Source organism: Plectropomus leopardus, chromosome 2, assembly GCF_026936395.1.
Source record: "Plectropomus leopardus strain MGB_pleo_1.0 chromosome 2, ASM2693639v1, whole genome shotgun sequence".
NCBI classification, from domain to species: Eukaryota; Metazoa; Chordata; class Actinopteri; order Perciformes; family Serranidae; genus Plectropomus; species Plectropomus leopardus.
Window position 1 is genome coordinate 29,825,687 of NC_142177.1, and position 16,384 is coordinate 29,842,070.

At 39.8% G+C, this 16,384-nt stretch overlaps 1 protein-coding gene across 3 annotated transcripts in view; it reads right to left on the reverse strand.

Annotated features, from left to right (window-relative positions):
* Positions 1–16,384, reverse strand: part of bsnb (bassoon (presynaptic cytomatrix protein) b) — a 93,438-nt gene that overhangs the window by 49,256 nt on the left and 27,798 nt on the right. For all 3 annotated transcript variants that reach the window (XM_088090333.1, XM_088090339.1, XM_088090341.1), the window contains exon 3: positions 8,525–9,421. In XM_088090333.1, coding sequence (XP_087946459.1) covers positions 8,525–9,421 — 897 coding nt within the window. The remainder of the gene's footprint in view (positions 1–8,524; positions 9,422–16,384) is intronic.

Genomic DNA, 16,384 nt, shown 5'->3' on the forward strand with positions numbered 1-16,384 from the left:
CTAATAATCCGCCCATGCTTGGTAGTCCTTATTAAGGACAAATAAAACCATTCTAGTGTCTGTATTCACAATAAACAGTGAACTGACAAATATTGCAGACTTAGTTGTAATATCACACTCAGTGTGTGTAGTCTGTTAGTTCCCAGTATTGTGTTTCAGTGGGCGTGAATACATGCATCCTGGCATGTGCAGCATGTGTAAGATGCATGTGGGCGTGCAAATCTGAATTCTTGCACCAGTACTGTATGTGCTCTGGCTTTCCACAAGCACACACTGCATGCAGCAAAGGAATATGGAAGTATTAAAAGGCGGCAAGCAGCTGATTGAGGCCGGGTGGGTGGGTGTTTAAATCTGTGATGGTGTACCATCATCACTTTGGGAGCAGCCAGGCTGAGCATGGCGGGATGGATGCGTGATGCCGGCAGCCATCTGGCTTTGGATGGGACTCCTGAGGGAGACACAGGCTGGTGCCAACCTTCAGAAAACACTTCCAGCATGTTTGAGAATGAGAATGACATGTTCATCTATACTGTGGCGCTGTGTGAGAGCGGCAACTGTGTTCCCGCGGAGCCGTGACACATTCACAAATACTGCATGTTCTACATATGTTCACTGTACACCGGATGTGTTTTCAAGGGCACTGCAGTTTAAGCAATTTGTGGTCCTGGATTTATTTCTTTGAAAAACATGGAAAGAAGGCAGTGAGCAACTTAACAACACATGGCCCAAAATAAAGCAAGAAATTAGTATAAAAATGCAAAAACTACCTGAAAATAAGCAAAAAAGTAAAAGTAAAAACCAAAAACAAACAGGAAAATGACATGAAAAAAGTGCAAAATGTTTATTTATTTTTTGTGATAATTTTGTAGTTTTTTTCGCCTCTTTTTAAAAACTAATTTTCTGGTCATTTCCTTTGACTAATTTCTTGCAACTTGTGGGTAATTTTTTGCAAAAAAATGTTTTTCAAAGAAATAAAACCGATTTACTACTAGTTAAATAGCTTGTGAATGGTGTCTGAAGACAGCACAAGAAAACTGATGCCCAACCAGATTTTAAATGGTTAACTGAGTCAACATTAGGCTCCATTTAAACAAAAAATGTTTTAAAATTGAACAGAGTTTATGAAGAGTAAACTTCATGCTACATAATCTATCTGCAATTTCTCACTATCAACATTTTATCAGCTGCACAGTTTACTGCACCCTGAGATCTAGGCACATAAAACTGAACCAATATATAGTTACTGCAGACGGTTTTAAAAGGTTTCTCTTTGCACAGTCTCTGACTATAATTGCTTTGTCACAGCTGAGCATATTACAGAATGAGACTGTGAGAGAGCCCCTGTGTGTGCGCACATATGTGGGTGACCATATACGATGAATGCATGCTGAAAAAGGTGGCATAATGAGCAGGTAAATCGCAGACAGATTCTAAATTATGACAATAAATATGTTTATGTAAACAAGTTATTTAAACGCTGGCTTTACTTCAGAGCTATGTCGTTTCTAGCAGACGAAATCTGTGTGACCAGGGAGCAGAGACAAGATAGACCTCAGCTGAACTCACGCATCATCAGGATATGCTGAAATTAAACTGAAGTTTTGTCTGAAGCATCTTAATATTCTACAGAATGAGAGGGAGTCACATTAAAGTTAAAAAGTGTGTTTAGGCCGACGAGGCAAGTGTAAATGTTGAAATAAACCTGCTTTGACTTGCCTGAACAGTTAATTTATTGGATATGAAGGACCAAACATATGTTCTGAAAGTGTAAGTACAGAATTTGATTCCCTAATAAATCATATCTGATTCTAACATCTTGAATACAACCTGCTCCTGATATTCAGCCACATACAAAAAGGCATTTGCAGTAACACTAATATGCACCTGCACGTATGCATTTCTCCTCTCACACACACACATGCAACTTGCACACAAAGGCATCAACACACGCTGACCTTATGTGACATGAGGAATCAAACACAGCACTCTCCCGGCTCCACACTGCATGAACTATTTATAATGTTCTCCCTCGTTGAATTATTGATGAACTATGTTTGCTGTTTCTCCGCACTTTTTCTACAGTTCTGTGAGAAATTCAGTCCTTCTACTAATGATCCACTCACAGCCTCCGTCTCATTATAAACGGAGGGCACGCTTCTATATCATGCTAATAGACACACCGAGTCAGATCGGTGCACCTGCCCGACCGTGGGAACGAAATGTCAGGCATATGGGGAAAATAATGTTATCGTGAGGCTGCTGGGAACTGAAACATAATGCATTTTGTCAAACAAACCTCCACCTGTATTTACTGTCAAGAAAAAGAAGGCTGTATCTGCCTCTATGGGCTGGAGTTGCCCGTGCTGGTTAAATGAGAAAAAGACAGTGGTGACCAAAGGGATGGCTGAGGGGGGCCATGGCCCCCCTGATACAATTGGGTTCAAGTTGGGTTTGGCCTGATTTTTTGGATCTGATCAGAGCTCTACCCCCTTTTTGTTTTTGAATGTATGATTTTAATATTAATAAGTTTCTGGGCATTGTACCATTTTTTGAGGATAATTTTCTTATCTTTTTTCTCACTCTCCTATTTTTTAACACTAATTTTCAGGTTGTGGTTGCTTTTTTTACCAATTTCTTGCTATTTGCTAATTGCCTTTTTACCCATGTCTCTGCAGAGAATTAAACTTATTTGTTCGGGTTTCGAAGGCAAAACACTTGTGAAAGGTGTCTGAATGCAGCACAAGAAAACTGATGTTAATCCAAGTTTAAAAGGATTAAAATGAGGCTAAGACAATGAACTTAAGATGAAATTCACAAGTGTTTTGTTGCAAGAAGCAGACACACAAGCCCGTGACGATGTAACTACGTCACCGAATACTTGAGCAAGAATTCAGTGGCAACTGGGTCATAATGTAAATGATCACACCTTTGCATTGTCGCTTGTAGCGTGAACACAACATTAGGGCTAAACTTAAAGACTTGAAAAAAGACTTCCTTACAACCAATGTAGCCAATGCCTTCAAATCAATATGTGTCTTTTTAAGGATAAAGACAAGTAACCTATTTGAAGTACAATTAACTGCTTAACAGTGATAGATAACATATTAAAACAGGGTTTTAGTAGAACTCAAAACGTTAACTGTTTCAGTATTATTCTATGTACATCAAATAATTAACTGCAAAAAAAGGAAACAAAGTGTGTCAGATTGAGAGATCATTGATGAGATCATTTTTTCAACTATATACTTCAACAGTGTAATAGAATTCCTATAATTTAGCTTTGATTGCTGGTCGTGCAACAACGAGATTTTCAGTGGCCCCACCCCAATAAAAAAAGTTCTGGGGGCGCCAGTGTTGACAGAAAGAAAAAGCGAGTCAATGATGAGGACTGACATGCTGCGTACTGTAAATCCGATTGAGCAGCAGACGCACATTAAAAACATTGTATGTACGCTTTGCAACCAAACTCTGGGGAGACAACAATGACAAGGTTGGTTTTAATCTCCTTGAGGAGCGTAATGGGGGAGGAAACCATCCCAAAACAAGGACATCTTATTTACTCAGAGCCACACATGACTTTCAGCACTAATTGATGTGAAATATTGTGCAACGTAACAAACAGTTGGCTCCCTCTCACTCATTATCTCTGATTCTCGCGCTCTTCCTCCTCCTCCTGCTCAATCTATCACCTCTTTCCTTTCTCTCCTCCTCCGTTCTTCCACTCGCTCTTGCACAGACACTGGCATTCATCGTCTCATCACAGATTAAAAAGGGTCTGGCTGTTTTTTTTGTTTTCTTTACATGAAACAGCTCAGCCTAATTTGCTCTGAATGAATTATGCAGTGTGTCACTCATTGGGTGACAGAAAATGTATTTTCATGAATATTAACAGCATTTTCCTGAAGCTACAGACTGTTTTAAAAAAATCCTCTCTAAGTACTGAGCAGAGAATTTCAATAAAGGATGCCTGGTACAAGTCGTGCTGTAGGTGTGACATGTTAAAAAGCGGTTAACACTTTATTTAACTTTATTTCAGCATTTCATTTTTGTAATATAAGTAGGTCAATTTGTGGAGATATTTTTTCCACTTTCTTTTTCTTTTCCATTGCACCTTTTCCATAGTGCAGTAATTTCTTTTGTCAAAATTTTAAAACTGATTATGTCCACTGTGCTTTAATGTGGTCAAAAAATAAAATAAAAATAAAATTGGAAAAACATGGACAAGCTACTTTTTATAGCTATTGTAGTTTAACCATTTATTGTTCCATTTTAATAGCTTTAATTACTTTGGCACATACTTAGCAGCTCATTTGCATTTTCTCCCCATTTGTGTTGTCACTTTCTATTAGTGGAAGCATTTTCTGAACTGTCACCAGCCCGGGAGGACTTTGTTTACTGTAAACTGTTTCTTCTTCAAGCCGGAAAAACAGAAACCTTTGGAGAGACAGGGACATAAAATCTAACTAAAAAAAAATCAGTTTTAACTGTTTTTTTTTCTTTATAAAAAAGATCCTTGGCACAATTGAGCTTTGAAGGAGAAGTCTGGGGCTGATATTGTTATTGTTTGTATTATTGAGTACACAGAAATCAATTCTGCTGTCATACTAACAAGTATTGTCTAGCCAGAGTTATTCTTGTTTGTCCTCCATCATCCAAAAACTATTAAAATCACATAAATGTGCCAAACTGTTGCACTCTGTGACATATTCCTGCAATACCATTAACATAGGCACCATCCACCCATTCGCCAGGATAAATGTTGGCATTGTATGTTTCTGCAGACCACAGGTTACATTTGAATGTTATTATGTAGCGGATAGAGTGAATTTTTTATTTCTTTACATTTCAACAGCGTATATATGGTTAGGTTTACGACTTGATTATGGTGAGGGAAAAATCCTGTTTTGGCTTAAAATAGCTGGTTTTGGTGGCATGATAGCGCCTGGAAATGCAGCAATGTCTTGGTAAAAAAATCAACTGCTTTTCATGGCACTATCCCCATTGCAAATGCAACAACACGTAGCTAAAAAACACCTAGTTTGGTGATTAAAAAGTTGCTAGAAATAGTATTAAACACCTAAAAAAACACCTGGAGCACAAAACAACACATTCTTGACACTATCCTGGCTGTAAATGCAGTGATGGGTTGTACAAAACACCGATGTTTGGTGACTAGAATGCCGCTGGAAATTACATCGATGTCTCAGTAAAAAAATTGCTTTTTGTGGCACTATCCCAGGTAGAAATGCTGCAAAGACTCGCTAAAAAACAACTGGTTTGCATCTTGGCCGGTGTCTCGCCCATGGGTGTTAGCTCAGATACATGTAATCAGCACTATAACACTTTGGGAGCACTGATGATATGAATGAAGTGTAACGTATCCATGGTTTGTGAAAACGTACAATGCCAGCATTTATATCCAGTGACTGGGCTGCATAGTTTATCTTTAGTTGATCCCACATACACTGTCCTGCTGCTTTAAATACTCACAAAATCGAAGTATATCTTCATATATCATTTTTAAAACTCTATCTTCCATATGAACCACCAGGTTCACATTGGCAGAGTTTGTTGTTGCGGCACTGCCGACTGTTATAACTACTGTATTTTCACAATTAAAAGCACATACTCTTCTCATTTATGAAGCCATACAAGTTACTGGATCAAGAACACTGCCAATGTTTCACAGTAAAAGGCATTGTGTCAGCAAATGAAAGGATTCTGTGAACAAAAATGTCCGAAGTTTCTGTTTTTAAAACAGAAACACGAGAGGTTGAGTTAAATAGATAAATTTATATTTTCTAATGTCTGTGACAGATAAAGACATTGATACTCTACTAAATGGTGGTGTCAGTGTGGCTACTCTAATCTGGTAACATGGGCATCGAATTAAAACAACAGGTTCTGTGACGTGGAAGTCTTAGTTTCATGAAAAGAGAGAAACATGAATTCAGAAGGTGTATGGTTGTCTGTCTCTATTTAATAAGTAAACTTATGATTGTAAGATTAGTTCCTTTTGTTGACATTTTGTGAGTATATTAAGTTCAGAGTAGACTGAAAATGGCAAGACAGCCTGCAGAGTGTATTAAACTCACCACTGCATACTAATACCTTCATATACCATATAGCCAAGTGAAATTCCAGGAAGGCATGAAGATATGAAAAAATAGCTACCGCCCAAGCCTACTACTCAGTTGTTCAGCCACGGAGCACAGATTAAACTCAGGGTCTTTAAGTATATCATACAGATTGATATATTATGGAAAAACCAGACCAGACCAGTGACATGTGAAGAAATGATGCACCTACAGGCTTTGTCATCAGGTACAGTGTTTAAAATTCTGCCTGCAACAGAGAGGACAAGACAGAGAAAAGGCCAGAAAAACTAAGAAACAGAAAAGTTTGGAGAGATTAGGGGAGGATGAGGAAGGAGAAAGTGCTAAACAGGCTGTGGAAATCAAGCTGAGAAACCTAGATTCAAAGTACAAAGCCTCACACCATGTCCAAATGGTTCTCACCCACTTTGGAGCGACCAACCAGCCAGTTCTCATGGAAGGACAACAAAAAACTCACAGGTTTGGAAAGAACACACCTTATGCTGGATTGAGGCCGTAGCCAGCAAAGCGGAAACACAACATGCCTAATAACAGAGTCTCTCATGAAAACAGAGCAACAGCAGTCTCAAAGTTTTTGTGGACTCTCAGCATCTTAGCAGCCAGGCATGAAAGGGACGCCTGACAAACAAATTATCTCTCTGTTTCCATAGCGATCCATGAATGGCCTGTGCTAGGGCCTGTGACAACCAGATGCCTGGGAAGACAAGGCTCGCCCATAAAAAGCCAGCGCTCTGCAGAAAGCCTGTTATTACTGCTATCATTCAATTGGACTTGATTTGCATAATTAAACTCTGTTATTGCCTGGCTCTGGAAGCAACTGCAAGTCTCTGCTCTTACCAACTGGATCCCCAGCATGACAGAGGACTAGGGGGGCACTTCAGGGAGGAATGCACCCTCAGTTGACCCTTTAGATGTGACTAATCAATACCAAGATTATCAATTAAATTGAACTTGATAAGGCTCTTTTTTTTTGGTAGATGGGTCATATATTTCTGTGCAGCTCCGGGGTAGAGTGCACACTGATGAGGTGAGTCACAGCCTGGACTTCTCTCTGCTAACTACATGAAAGGCCCTGACAGAACTGAACAGAGCAGGTCCTGACTGAGAAACACAGAGAGAGGGAAAAGCAGGAGAGAAGAGAAGGAGCTCACAGGCTTACATAAAGCATCGTGTGCACAAGCTGCAGAACCTGCAGCTAGAAATTTCAAATATTAACCCATGTTGTACAGAAATGCTCTTTTGTAAAAATCTTTTGCATTAAGAAGTATTTAATATATAGTAAATAAACTAACGCCACTAATAACGGATCACATATGCACAGTTGAACAGTATGAACAGCTTTTGCTGACACTAGATATCAAACAAAAGACAGAGATTGTATTGTATTCACTTGCTTTGAGCTGTAAATTCAACACCTCTTCACATTACGGTGTGTTCTCTGTCTCTCCCTCTGTGCTGCTGCCTGCATGTCTGCAGCTGCAAAGAGTAGCATGAAAGTCAAGAGCACTCACTCCACAGCAAAATCTGGGGACCAAAATGTCCCAAGAAGTACACAGCACAGAAAAAAACAACTGCTCGACCTGAAGTTATCTTGGTTGACTGAAGGTCAACATTCAAGGGGCAGAACTAAACAGAGTCTTGGTTTATATTTGATCAGCATTGACTAGTTTTACTGTTTGATTGAAGTTTAGTCTGAGTTTGAGAGAGAGAGCGAGAGAGAGAGAGAGAGAGAGGGAGAGAGAGAGAGAGAGGAGGGTTCTCTCTCTCAATAAGCCTCTTTGCTCTTTGGGTCCGCTGTAGGGTGCATACAAAAGTGTGTAAATAAAATCTTAAGTATGAGCTACAGCCCCAGATCCAGCAAGTATCCTCTGGATTTAAGGTGTACTATGTGCAGGTAGATCTAGGCGCTGGTAATAGTGGGAAGTTTACCACAGCTCATTGACACAAATTACAAATATTGTTATGACACAAAGCTGGTTGAAAATTGGCAAAGTATCTTTTTAAATATTTTGAAAAACTTTATTTAACCACTAGTGTTAAAGATGGAGAGCCCACAATAATAGACTGTTCTTAAAAAAACACTAATGAACAATAAGAATCAGCACAGACAGACAAAAAGAGTATCACGAAGAACCTCACAGAGGAGAGCAAAAGGAAACCATTGCTGACCAATTGACAGCACCTGCAAATACCTGATTCAGGCCCACAAGAGTCCCCTCTAAGTTGCAGCCATTCACTCCAAGACCCAGTGGCCACAAATGGATAATAGCACAACCCATTCAACTGCACTATGACACAGCATTTTTCACAGAAACACGTCAATAAATCATTTCATTTGGCGAATCCATGGTCTGGAAGCCGTTGCAGACACTTTGTTATAGTTGTGAGCCAATCAGATCAAATCTTACCTCGACAAGGTGTGGAGTGGGATTGAATCCACACATGTTGCACACTTGTTGGTGGCACTGTGTGCAGGTGTTGTAGTTGGGTTGTTCTGCCGTGTTGCCGATGTTGAGGTTCGTCTTGCAGAGAGGACAGCAGGCTTTGGGTTGAGAGGAGTCTGGGGGAGCTTGCTGTTGTTGCTGCGGAGCAGGGCCTCGAGGCCCTTGTTGTGCAGGCTGAGGTCCTGAGGGTTTACCTGCCCCGGGCCCTGGACCAGGAGGTCCCCCTGGTTTAGGGGCTGTTTTTGGGGGCTGTTGTTGGGGTTGAGTAGTCTCAGATATGAGAGTGCTGGCTTGGTTAAGTAGAGAAGCACCAAAGCCAAACAGCTTTCCAAAAGTCTGCTCTGGAGGCGGGGGCTGACGTGAAGGGGAGCTCCCCGCACTGCGAGTCTGGTCCTGGCGGGGGTGCTGGGGTTGATGGGCAGGGGAGTTGCGGGACAGATCAGGCTGAGAAGGGGCCTTGGCCATGCCAGGGAGAGCGACTGCCCCAGGAGGGAGCCTTGCTTGTTGCTGACCTGGGCCAGCTGGACCAGTCTGTTTGGTGGGACCAGGCACTGGGTGAGCCTGTGCTGGAGGGTGAGCCTGTGCTGGAGGGTGAGCCTGTGCTGGAGGGTGAGCCTGTGCTGGAGGGTGGGCCTGTGCTGGAGGGTGGGCCTGTGCTGGAGGGTGAGCCTGTGCTGGAGGCTGCGTCTGGGGAGGGGGCTGTGTCTGGGGTGCAGGCTGAGTCGAAGCATCAGGTTTAAGTTCTGGTTTGGCTGCATGAGAAGGAGAGTGTATCTGTTGCTGACTCTTGGAGCGCGGTGTGGTCATGTCCATCCCCAATGCTCTCTGCATCTGACAGTTCAGACACAGCCACTCTTGAACCTGTGGAATAAAAAGAAAAACAAAAAACTGTAAGCTCAAGTGCCTAACCTTCAACTTTCAGTGTATAAAGGTCAACTTTTGTTAGTTTTGTGTCTCTGTCAGAAAGAGGAAAACAAAATAACATATTCATATTTTTTTTATTTTTGTCACACTTAATTGATGCCAAAAGTAACATACAAAAACAATCATGGCTCAGTCATTATTATTGTTAAATAAAAAGTAGACTTTTATGTGTGATTTTTTCGTATATTTCTGTCTCATGTCTTATGTCTATGTTATTTTAAAAAAACAAATTACACATAAATAACCATTTTAATGAAATGTATCCTATAATTAGAAAAACAATTTTAATTTGTGCATTCTGTGTTGTAGCCTGCTAATGCTGAAACAGACATTATCATATCATGCGATTTTCTTTTATGTCACAAAATGCCATTTTCATCACTTTTAGTGTGATTGAAAAGTCGTTTGGTAATGGGAATGAAATGTCAGCGTTATTTTACTGAAAATATTGTATAAATAACAGATGTAGCTACTGTCACCCATTGATTTGTGGACTGCTGTTTTGAAGCCTCAAGTTTGACATTTCGGCCGTTGCCATCTTAGCTTTTTGGGGACAGACCATATTTGGACGAGTGGTTGGAGCTGTGGAGGAGTGAGGGGTGGATCTGACTCACAGACTGTAGCGATGCCTAAACCTAGACAGTCACTCAAGTGACTCCACCCTTAAATATGCTTTTGGTCCTAATGTCTGTATGGTCTCAGCCTTTAGGGTTGTCAATTGATATCAGTACATTCTTCCAAATATGGGTTACATTTTTAATAGTTTTAAGACCAAAATGTTTTACAAAAGCATGCACACCCAGACGATAAAAAAGTAGGCGCTGGACAAAAGATCATACAAGAGACAAAAAAAGAAAAAAAAAACCAGACCAAAGTAGACATAAGTTGTAGAATGACTCAAAAATGTCTATGGGAGTTCAAGAAATAGTTTGACAAACTGGATAATATGTTTATTGGCTCTTATTTAGATGTATGCTAGGCTAACTGGCTGCGGGTGGTAGCTTCATGTTTCCCGTACACGAGAATGATATTTTCTAATGTAACTCTGCAAGAAAGCATATATTTCTCAAAATTTGAAACCTCTGATAAAATGATTTATCAGACAGGGCAATAGCAGCTAAAAAATACACAGCAACTTTGCTGTTTGCATCTTCTCCCTGCATCTCTCTGTGTTTACTGGAAGCTCCACTTTCTTTCCATTGTCCACAGAGATTCAAGTAAAATGAACCAACAAACTCTAAATTGCCTATGGGTGTGAATGTGAACATGAGTGTGTTGGTCTGTTAATGTGATTGACTGGCTGCCTGCCCTTCCCCTCATCCAGTGCATGCTGGGACAGCCTCCAGCCTGCTTTGAATAGGAAACATTGTGTCTGGAAAATGATTGAATGAGAGAATAATTGTGAATGATGTGAAATATCTCATTGAGGAAGGATTTAAGCGCTCCCATGCCTCTGCATGGACTTTTATTGGTAAACATCATTTACCCACAAACAAATGTGAAGGAAATTTGACAGACGAAGTGAACTCTGGGCTTCTCAAACAAATCATGGCTGCCCCTGATTTTGTATCTTCCCTCGCATCTTTTCTCTGTGTCTCTTCCCTTTTTGCTTTCTCTTAGTTTCATTGCACAACATGTTCCCTTTCTCATTAAAATCCTCCTACCATTCTCCTCTTGTTCCTCCTGCTGTTGTCATTTCCGTCATGTCTTTGCTTCTCCTATCTTCAGCTGCATATACGCACATAAGAAGGTGAAAGTCAGGAAGAGGCCCTGGTGATGGCACATGGCCATACGTGGTAATTGGCATCCCGGTGCTTTGACAGCTGCCACACTATTGTAGCTGTCTTGGATTCGTGGTCATTACATAATGCCTTAATGCATTATAAATGTAGTCAGAGAAAGGTTGCGTGAGGGCTGGGGCTAGGTTGGAGGTCTGGGGCACAAAGAGTGAGGTGGGAGGGCTGGACACCGCCTTTCTCCTTTATACCCTTAGATAAAAAAAAAAACAGATCCCTTTCAACCTGTAAGGGTGGATTCCTAACGATTTTGGTTCGTCTTCAGCTGAGAGTTTTCAGTACTCTGGGAACTGCCAAAGCCAGGTTTGAAAGTGCAAAAAGATATCTTCACTTCTGCTGTATCAAATGCCTCTGCAAGCCTGTGGCCACGGGAGACTGATTCACACACAAGCTCACAAACAACACACACACGCAAGAAAAAAACAACCCAAAAAACTCATCTATGACATTGGTTCCCAACTGGTCCAGCCACTAGGACCAGATTTCTTCTTAGTCATTAGTTCAAGGGCTGCACATAAGAGAAATTATCACATTTTCAATTAAAATAAAAAAAAAATTATACATATTACAAGAATAGAGTGCAATTAGTTAAAACCAAGGGTGTTTCTATTAAGATATTGGGACTTAGCCCAGACCTTTGTAGGAAAAAAAATCAGGAATGTTTTATTTAATGTATTTATTTATTTATTTTAAAGACAATTTTTTTCTCCAATTTTTTTGTCCTTTGCAATTTGGGTTAATTTTTAAAAAACTTTTTGCATTTTTTTTGCCAGTCAAGCAGTATTAGCTTCAGCACTTTAACGTTGCATAAATTAGCCTGTCCACTAATGCAGTTTATCTTAATTTATATCTATTATTTACACTTTTTCTTACTCACAGCTGGTTTAAGTTACTGCATTTAGCGACAGAATAGCAAGGTTGAATTTCAGACTTTTTTTGCACATTTTCTCAGTATTACATTGTTGAAACAGAGCAGCTTATGTTGCTGTGTTGCTGCTAAAAGCTAACTAGTGAAATGCCTGTCCAGGTACGTCATTGTTGACCACAGTACATTGCTAATCACTGAAAGATATATGATCCAGATCAATGGATTGTTACACCCTGAGTGGTCACTCAGAGTAGCGTCACTAAGTCTGTATTCAACCAAATGTCTCCCCTTCTGTTATGGTGTTGAGTAATGGCTAGAAGTTAACCTTTGACCTTTTGGATATAAAATATTATCACTTCATCAATTTGTCCTATTAGATATGTGTGTGAAATTTGGTCATCATAAGCATATGAATTCTTGTGTCACAGACAAAAATGACGGTGTTTTGAGAGCCCACAGCGGCTCTTGACTTTTTACCTCCAAAGTCATTTTATCATTGAATCCAAATATGAAAATATTCCCTCAAGGCATTCTTAGGCTATCATGTTCATGATTTTGAGATAGACAGACAACCCCAAAACATAAAGTTGTCACCAGCACAGAGATGTTAAAATAAAAAAAGAAAAAAATAAAATAACATAAAGTTACACTGATTATAGTTTTTTATATTTTGCTCAAATGATACTTTGCCTTATAGTTACCTGTCTATTTCAGGAGGACTACCTGAGGCTGGTGCTGCATGTACACTGAAATCACGACAACTAAGAGATTGTCGTTTTCTCTCAATTAAAACGTATTCTTCTCGAAGCTTATGAGCAGACCCACACTGAATCTTAGGCACAGATTTGTGACGACACCTCTGAATATTAAAAGAAAAAAAGTTATCTTAAATGAATATTGTTTTTGTTATTGTATCACATTACAAGCAAAAACAAACAAAAAAAATCTGCTAAATTACACAGATGTTCAATCTGGATCACTCTAAAAACTTAAAAAAAAAAAAACAAAAGAAAAAATATAGATTCCAATTTGGTCTGTTGACAAACTGCTATAAACTAGATGCAGCAGTGAAACTTGATGTTGCTCAGGCTATCTTGTGTACTCTTCTCAGGGAACAAGAAACATTCATGACTACTAATAATGGAGACAAAAAAGCGATGCACACAGGGAAAGCACCTGGGGTTGAAGCAACCCTCATAGACAAAGTTTAAAACATCTTTCATAATAATCATCCGCTTATAGTGATCATTTTGACAACTGCGATCACTATAAGAGATTTGGCCAGTTAAATATATAAAGGTCCTTTAAATATGTTTGGCTCTAGTATTTGTGATTGTATGCTGATTACATTCTAGATTGTTGTCACATTGTAATGTATAATTGCTGTTTTACTTCTTAGGTTTTAATCACAAAAGGCTATTGACTGTCTAGAGCATGTATTATTTGTTAAAGCATTTCACACAAGCTAACACGGTAGTTGTCACTTCACAGTTAAGCTACAGTGGTATGAGTCACTGAACCTAAAGTGAAGTATTGCTCCACATATCTCCAAACGCTGACTCACTGTGCTTTGACTTTCAATTGAACAAGAACTCTGCTAAAACAGTAAGTTAACCCCAGCTGATAACACCTAATTTTGCCGTGGTCTGATAATCAAACTGAACTGCCACTTCTTTTCACTTCATTACTCATTAATAATTATTCGCCATTTGAATTACTGGGAAAATTGAGATGTGGGCAATGATTAAGAAGTCTGGAACCACACTAATTTCACTGGCCTCCAGTGGTTGATGAGGTGATGTCAAATGTACTTGGTGTGTTAAGTATGCCCTGACATTACCATTAGATGTGGCAACAGAGGACTCGTCAGACTACACTGGTATAGTCAGAAGTACAAAAGGCTTGGGTTTATTACCAAGGTTATTATAGTTAACAAGAACTGAACAAAAAACTAAAATACTAACTGAACTTACATTTGTGACCTTACAAAACTATCTAAAATAAAATAAAAATATAGAGAAGAAATGTCTTAATATTTAGTCTTTGTCAATTTGTTTGAATTTGTTAACATAACAAGCATGAGGAGGCATTGGTGCATGTGTCCACTGAGACTGTCATGTATTGCCTTCACAAAAGGTTGTTTGTTTTGTATAACTATTTTCAATTTATTAAATCTTGCCTCTAATAAATACCTCTATATCATTAAAAAAACACTAATACTGGAACTAATAAAAGCTAAACCTAAAATAAACATTTTTAAACAATAAAAAATAAACTGAGACAAGCAAACCAAGTCGAAATTAACTGAAACTTGACCCAATTGAAACCAAAATTGTATACCAGGGTATTTACAAACCTTGAAGGTATGATTTTCAGTACTGTCACAAAAATAGACACTCCTCGTAAATAAAGAAGTAAATTGAAACGGAGATGCTGTAATGAGGTAATGCACCACCAGGGGCCGGTCTCTACTGGTGTAACAGGCAGCTGAGCTGCAAAACATGGGGACTCTAAGTGGTGGGGATAACATTACAGGACTAGTAAAAAGCTGGCCAGCAACGGCACAGAGAGACAGCGAGGAAAAACAGCATGTAGAGCCAGCGTGTTTGCACATCTAACTCGGTGAATTAATGGTTCATTTCGATCAAACCAGAGTTGGTGAATATTGGAACAATAAAAAAACTAAGTGAGACAGTTTTAGTGAGTTGTATTTTGTCTCTGTTTAGTTTTGAATTAGGAATCATGTCATGTCAGTTTCGTTTAATTTTGCTTTCGAAAGACTGACACTCATTAACCAGCAGCAAAAAAAAAAAGACAAGACTTACACAACGGACTTTCCTTTTATTCTGGTGCTCCACTGACTCAGTGAGCTTTGGTGCTGAATATCAAAGTGCTGTCAATTCAACAAATTTCTATCACCAGCAGCCCAGCCCAGCTTTTGCTTTTTTTTTTTTTTTTTACACAAACACAGTCATACATCATATGCTCCTGTGAAATGTCAGGAAAGTATGAAGATATGAAAAAACAGACTCCGCCCAAAGAAGTATTTCACTGATATAAAGAGAGTTCTGACATAACACTAATCTGCATCTGCAGCAGAAAGATGCAAAAACTTTTGAAATCAATGTTGCCGCAGCTGAGAACAGAGAAAATGACGCTTTTTGCCCAAGAATTAGAAATCCTACAACTACCAGAATGAATCACGGCTTACCAGACACTCATGCTGGTTGGTGACATAATGTGGTTTGGTCCAACTGAAACAATGGCAGCCAGCAATCTCGCATTACAGTTAAACAGTGAACTCAAACATGTTTCTGAAAACATTTAGGCGAGAAACAACTCAGTAACAGAATCTGGTTTATATTTGATCAGTGCTGCTTAGTTTTACCGATCTCTGTTTTTTCCGCCTCCATTTTCACTGCGCAGGAAGCAGTATGACACCGTCTCCCTGCTCTCAATCTCTGGCTATTACAGCTAAACAAAGTGTTTAAATATGTTTCTAGACAAACAGGCAGTGCAGTGACATAATCTTGATTTACATACGATCAACACTGCCTAGTTTTACCGTTTTGTCGGATTTCGGTCGGAGTTTGAGAGAAGAGGGGCGGGTAACTCTGTTGATCAGCTGTATACTCTTTGTCCGCGCTGTTGGCGTCACAGGTGGTGGAAAATGTGGAAGTATAGCCTTTAGTTCGAGCAAAAGCTCGAGAGCTGGGGGAAACTGACGTATTTTACATCATTTGGAGGAGTTTTGCTGTGGGGGGAGGAGGGATATCTAGGCACTGATTACATTGAGGGCAGCTTACCACAGTTCATCTACACGTACTACCCACATTGTTTTAATACAAAGCTGGTTGAAAATCAGTGAAATATCCCTGTAAGTACAGAAACCTTTTGATTGCCTGTCTCCTTCTTATGTAGCCAACCAGATATTAAACCTGATGCTTCGACTCAGCCTGAACCCCAACACAGACCCCTCCTCAGACACAGCCTCCGGCACAGACTCATCCAGCGCCTGGTCCTAGCAAACAGTCTGGTCCTAGCAAACAGGTCAGCAACAAGCCAAGCTCCCTCCAGGGGCAGCCGCTCAAGGCACTGTCCCAGCCTGATCTGCCCTGCAGCTTTTCATTCAAAACTGTACTGTTCACTGCTTAAAAATGTTTAGCAATCACTCCACCTGCCTTCCAGTATTTCTCAGTCTGTTTCCAAGTCTCTCATTCAGTCGGTCAGTCATTC